At 51.3% G+C, this 6,000-nt stretch overlaps 1 protein-coding gene across 2 annotated transcripts in view; it reads right to left on the reverse strand.

The window, feature by feature from the left end:
- Positions 1-5,747, reverse strand: part of Slco5a1 (solute carrier organic anion transporter family member 5A1) — a 129,690-nt gene extending 123,943 nt beyond the window's left edge. Inside the window, exons 1-2 of one of the 2 annotated variants that reach the window (XM_021174954.3) lie at positions 4,771-5,747; positions 1,824-3,207 (exon numbers count right to left, since the gene is read on the reverse strand). In XM_021174954.3, the coding sequence (XP_021030613.1) occupies positions 1,824-2,739 (916 nt within the window). In that variant the 5' untranslated portion in view covers positions 2,740-3,207; positions 4,771-5,747. Of the gene's footprint in view, positions 1-1,823 lie in introns of both variants that reach the window. The other variant, XM_085835670.1, reaches the window with a different exon arrangement.
- Positions 5,748-6,000: the final 253 nt, after the last annotated feature.

A 6,000-nucleotide genomic window follows, 5' to 3' on the forward strand; every position in this document is an offset into this window, starting at 1 on the left:
ACTTGCTGGTAGTTCTAGAGCAATTCCAAGGCATCTTTCGTGAGACAAGTACTCTACCGCTCAGCTCCATTCCAACCCCAGAACACCCTTATTTCTAGAAGAGGCACGGTGAAGCTTAGTGGTACCTACACACTTAGCTTAGCTCTCCATGTCAAATATATACACACATACTGGGGAGATGCTAGTAAGCTCCCCACATCAAATATACACACACATACGAAGATTCTTGTAAGCATGACAAAGTGGAGTTTTTGTTGTTGTTTGAGACAGTATCTACCATGTAGCCCTGGTTGGCCTAGTACTCGCCATGTAGCCCAGGGTGACCTTAAAAACCATAGCAGTGCTCTTACCTCACCCTTCCTAGTGCTGGAATTACAGGTATTGGCCACCATACACAGCTGATAAAATGAGGAATTACTAAGTCTAGTGAGTGGGTATATTGATATTTATTTTACCATTATTTAAGCTTTCCACATTAAGTGTTAGAAGACACGGGGGTGTGGTAACTAGTCTCCTCCATCCACAAAAATTCTTGTGCGTATATTTACTAACAAAGTTAAGTTAGTAACTCCAACGGCAGTGGGTGAACTGAAGACAAAGTATAGCCCTTCTACGCTGACCATCTTGAACCTACCAACACATAGCTAAGAAGTTACCAAACAAAAATAAAAACTTTTATGCTGGCCAGATAGATGAGCCCTTTGGTGAATTCTAAGCCAGGAACAAGAGAGAGAGAGAGAGGGAGAGAGAGAGAGAGAGGGGGGGGGGGGAGGGAGGGAGGGAGGGAGGGAGGGAGGGAGGGAGGGAGAGAGAGAGAGAGAGAGAGAGAGAGAGAGAGAGAGAGAGAGAGAGAGAGAGAGAGAGAGAGAAAACATCCAAGGTTGTCCTGTGGTGTACACACAAATGTACACACACACACACACACACACAGTGCCTTTAAGTGTTTTAAGTGTTTAGGTGGACTCCAGCAAAACAGAACAGAGAGCAATTAACTGGTCTAAAAACACTGATCCTTTCCAGGGGTTCAAATCCATCTTTTAGTACACTTTTAAAGGAGCAATTACTAACTACACAGAGATGCTGACAACCACCAAAGTTACATCTAGAAAGTCGGTTAGCCCTGTCCATACCTGGCTGACCTTTCACGGATACCCAGAACTTATCCCAAACACCTCTGTCTGCTGTGCTCTTAAATGAAAGGCAAGGAATGAAACCCAAGAGCCTGTCTTCTTCAGAAGACAGTAATGAACTCTCACAAACTCCAGTAAGTGAGGTCTTCCAAACCCAATGAAAACAGCCTTGGATAAATCCATGGCCCATGCTGTTGCTTCCTCGTGGGCAGACATAACTTACTCATCTGCTGTTTTTCAGGCTTTGTTGGTGCTGGGTGATCAGTGACATAGCATATGTGGTCTGGCTACCCCATCATCTGCTTTTAGAGATGAGAAACAGATGTAACAATGCAAAGCAATGACTCAAAACTGCTGGTGAGCTCTCCTCCTTTCTGGTCATTTCTTGGAAAGAAAGCTTAGAAGATAAACTTGACAAATAGAGATTCCCCAAAGGTGAACAACAAGAGGAGCGGGCCCTGTGCTGTCCTATTTTTCAGCCTTTGTACTGGTGAGAAAAGACAACTGTGAAATTAGTTCAAAGAGCTCTTTATCCCAAACTGAAAACATACCACACCAAAAGCAGGACTCAAAAGGAATGAACCATAATGCTTAATATACTTGAAAATACAAAAGGTTGTGTTCCTTTGTGTCTGGGGAAGAAAAAGAATGTCACTGTGAGCCAACTACATGTCTGAGAATTCCAAGTCTTACCTAGGTACAAGGATGCATTGTCTTTCTTAACGTTGTCATCTAAATAGGTTGGTCCCAGGGTGTAAATCGGTGTAGAGCCCATTCCAATGAGAACCTGTGCACAAACGAATAAAGCCACGTAGATCCAGTGACTATTTCCTCCCGAGTCCTTGGGACAGGGAGGAGGCTCCAAGATGGCCGTGGAGTTGCCATTCTGACAAAGGCCATCGTTGGAGGCCGAAGCGTTCAACTCTTGGATTTGATAGGGGGGTGAGATAAAGTGAGGTAAAGCGAAGACCGCAGCCCCGATGGCAATAAGAAGTCCACCCACTGCCAGCCATAGGGGCCTTCGTCCACGGCCACCAAAGTAGCTGACGAACACCACCACCACCAGGTTTCCTATATCAAAGCAGCTGACCAGCAGCCCTGACTCAGAACTCTTCAAGCTATAGCGTCTTTCGATGGTGGTGATGACACTGCTCAGGTACCCAGAGACCATTAACGCCTGTATGAAAGTCAGAAAACACATGCACACTAGGAAGCAACGAGAATCTGTAAGGACCACGTAGAGACACCTTCTCTCCTGGAGTGTGGCCAAAGTGGAAGATACTGACACAGTTTTGCTGGGGTCCATCCTGTGGTTACAGTCCATGAGTTCCGTTGTAGTGCCTGCAGAAGTGGATGGAGCAGAAGGGCTGAGGACTATCAAGTTCCGTCCTAGATGCGTCTCCTGGCGACCTGGAGCTTCATTACAACCCAAGGCCAGTTTGCCATCTGCATTCCCAGCACTGAAATTCTGCCGGCAGGAGGCGCTGTGCAGGACCGGTAAACTCTTAGACCTGAAGGACTCTGACTCGCACTTCTCTTGGACAGCTCCTACCGAGGACGGTGCCTCTAGCTGCTCTTGGGCCCGAGACTGCGCATCCCCTTCGTCCATGGCTCTTAAAATGTGATCGCTGATTCCATATAAGGCCTCCGGCACTTTTCATCCACCTGAACGAGGGGCTGATGCCCGGCCCACTCAGTCGTCTCCTCCTGAGACCCGGGCTGGGGATGGCAGAGCCTGGAAGCAAAACATCTCAGCAGCAGGGAGGTGCCCAGAGCATCCTGACCCGAGGCACAACAAGAAGCCACCTTGTACCGGGGGAGGTAAAGGTCCGCGCGGTCCTTCGAGGAGCCCTGCTTGGTGTCCACTCTCAGGGATAGCTCGCGGTAGGCGCTTTGCGCGTCCGGTGCTCATCCCCTCCGCCGCCGCCTCTCAGGCGGTGGCCAGAAGCTAGAGCGACCTGGGCCCAGTGTGGGGTCACTTAGCGCAACTGTCCGAACAACATCCCACTTTGTGGCTCCAGGGGTGTTCGGTGCCCACCGCAAGGCTTGTGACACACAGGGTCGTGAAGCTGCCGACCTGTAAAGCAGAGAATTGATGGTCAGAGAAGGACGGCTGCACTTGGGGCTGGCAACCCGGGGTCCGGTGACTAGTGCTAAGTAACCTCGTGGACCCCAGAGGGACCGAGGTGCTAGTCAGGAGCTGAACCGTGCAGGAGGAACCTGCAGAGACTGCAGCCTCAAGTCCCGGAACAATGAGCAGCAGGCGTCCGCCAAGACTCTCGCTCATTGTCTGCGGCGGGCCTGCCCCCGCCCCGCCCCTTTTGCCTTAAACAGTGCGTTTGCTTTTATATGTTAATAATTATCAGCCTGGCAGCTCTGACTCAGAAGGCAGTGTCTTTTATTCCAGTGAACTAATAGCAACCTTCTGGTACTCCTACTCCATGACTCAAAATAGAAGATTCCCAGAAGAACAAAGGAAAGTTTTTTTTTTTCTTTTACAAGCACACAATACATTCCTGGTCTCAAATTTTAAAATACATTTTTAAGCGGTAGAAAGAAAACTACGTGTAGAAATATGTGTGCACACTTGTACACTGGCACGTGTGCGCGACGAGATGTGAATGCGTCCGCTCCATCAAATACCTACTTATTCAAAGCCAAAGACAGCGCGTGGGGGAAGGGGGTCAACATGCTTGCGTGGTTATTCTCTACACTAAAAATAGCCCCTTGCCGGAAAGAACTATATTCAATTACAAGTAACGAGGGCATTCGAGGCTGTGGCCCACGCTAAGTCCCAGAGCGCAAGGTTGAGCGAAACCGAAAATCAGTTTGCTTTGCAAATGGTTGGGTGAAGCCACACCAAACAAAGAGACGCTGGCAAGCTGGCACAGCGTGCGCGGGGAGCCCACCGAAACGGCTCAACACAGGCACGCCGGCCCCGAGTTGTGCTATTTGCCAAGCACACCCTGAGAGCGTGAGGTGTGCGAAGGCCTGAAGTATCACACACACACACGCACACGCACACGCACACGCACACACACACGAGTTCACGTTGTGCGAGCAAGCGCTTGGTTTGAATTCAGCGAGCGCCAACACAGGTGCGCCCCCGCTGTAAACCCCATCCCTAATCTTGGGGAACCCTATACTCCTCCTGCCCCCGCGGCGAAGTGCACCAGATGGGAGGCATTGGGGTTCTGCTGCGTTGGGTTTCGTTCTGAGCTTTTGTGATGCTGCTGCGAAAAGAAAAAAGATGAGAGAGGCGGCTACAACATCTCCCAGTATTGTTCAGGACCGGACTGCCAGTGGCTTGCAAGCCGGCACTTGGGCTCCGCCCGCTCACCCCTGCGCCTTCCTGGGGAACTCCACCCGTGGCTGCACGCCGAGCTGGGGAATCCCGGCGTCGGAGCCCCTGGCTGAGGGAGCAGCCGCATCGCGACGCAGACTCGCATGGGATGGACACGCGGATCCCCGCCCCGAGCTCTCAGAACCAACGCGGAATCCTAGGGACACCCCCTGCGCGCGCGCACACACACACACACACACACACACACACACACACACACACACAGAGCCCGTGGGAGGGCAGAACCGCCAGGCACAGCCCGCCGCTCTGCTAGGCGCACAAGCTTTCGCAACTCACTAGCGAGGGTGACGACCAATCTGCCGGGCTGGGAGAGGATCAGCCGCTGTAGGACCGCAGCGGTGGGGGAAGATGGGCCAGCCGCCTGCGGAGGACGTCTCGGTCCCGCCGCCGAGAAATCAGGGAGTGAGACTGCGAGTCGAGCTGGCTAACTCTTCCCCCAACCTCTGGCTTGTCACCCAAGCCTCTTCTCCCCAGACAGACACACACGCACAGAGACGCGCCAGGACCGGAGCAGCAGAGGGCGCAGGCGCGCGGGCAGCCACCCAGCCCAGCCCTCAGGCAACCAGCCATCCCGCTGCCCTTCATCTGTACAGTGGGAAGACGAACTGCACTGAAGCCCCAAGGGTGCGGGTGTCTTTAAGTCACCAAGGTGGACAGAAAGACCATCTCATGTGAAATACTTCTATTGGCTTCTACCATGTTCACCACACACCATGTCTTTTCTACCATAGCAGATTCTGGGGTCCAAAGTGGAACAAGATCCCTAATGTTAGGGAAACTTGTCTTGCCCTCTCCCATCCCCCGCCAAATTATCCACGGAAAGGGATTTTATACAGTGCATTCTATACAGTGTGCGACTGCAGAACTAGACACCCATTCACCTTCCTGTCCGGATCATGAAGGGCGCTTGCAAAGGCACAAAGGCATGGCACTACAAGTAAATCAGTTTTCTCATTGCTGAGAAATAGGAAACTTAGGGCAGAAGACCAGACTGAAAGAGCGGCAGGGAACAGGACACAGGGGTTTCGTGACTTGTGTACTGTCAGTCCCAAGGGGCCATGGCATTCTGCCTTTCTTACCAGAAATAGCTTTGTCAATGGTGGTGGTGGACTGTTCTGAGTACAGAGACAGACATATTGATATGTGATGAGGCAGGGAGACAGAAAACAGGTTGAGAAAGTAGAAGTGGCTAGCCTAGCTAGGCCGATGGGGTGGCGGGGGATGCTGTGGGAGGGGTCAAATCTCACACTTGAGTGGTGAACAGAGGCTAATCAAAACAGTGGGCAGTGGTGTCGCACGCCTTTAATCCTAACACTTGGGAGGCAGAGGCGGGCAGATTTCTGAGTTCGAGACCAGCCTGGTCTACAGAGTGAGTTCCCGGACAGCCAGGGGCTACTCAGAGAAACCCTATCTTGAAAAAAAACAAAACAAAACAAAAACAAAAACAAAAAAACCACGAGAAGAGAAGCATACTGTTTGGTCTCATTTATGAGGAATGAGTATGAA

Source organism: Mus caroli, unplaced genomic scaffold (assembly GCF_978045245.1).
Source record: "Mus caroli unplaced genomic scaffold, Mus_caroli_1 scaffold_1, whole genome shotgun sequence".
In the NCBI taxonomy this organism is placed as follows: domain Eukaryota; kingdom Metazoa; phylum Chordata; class Mammalia; order Rodentia; family Muridae; genus Mus; species Mus caroli.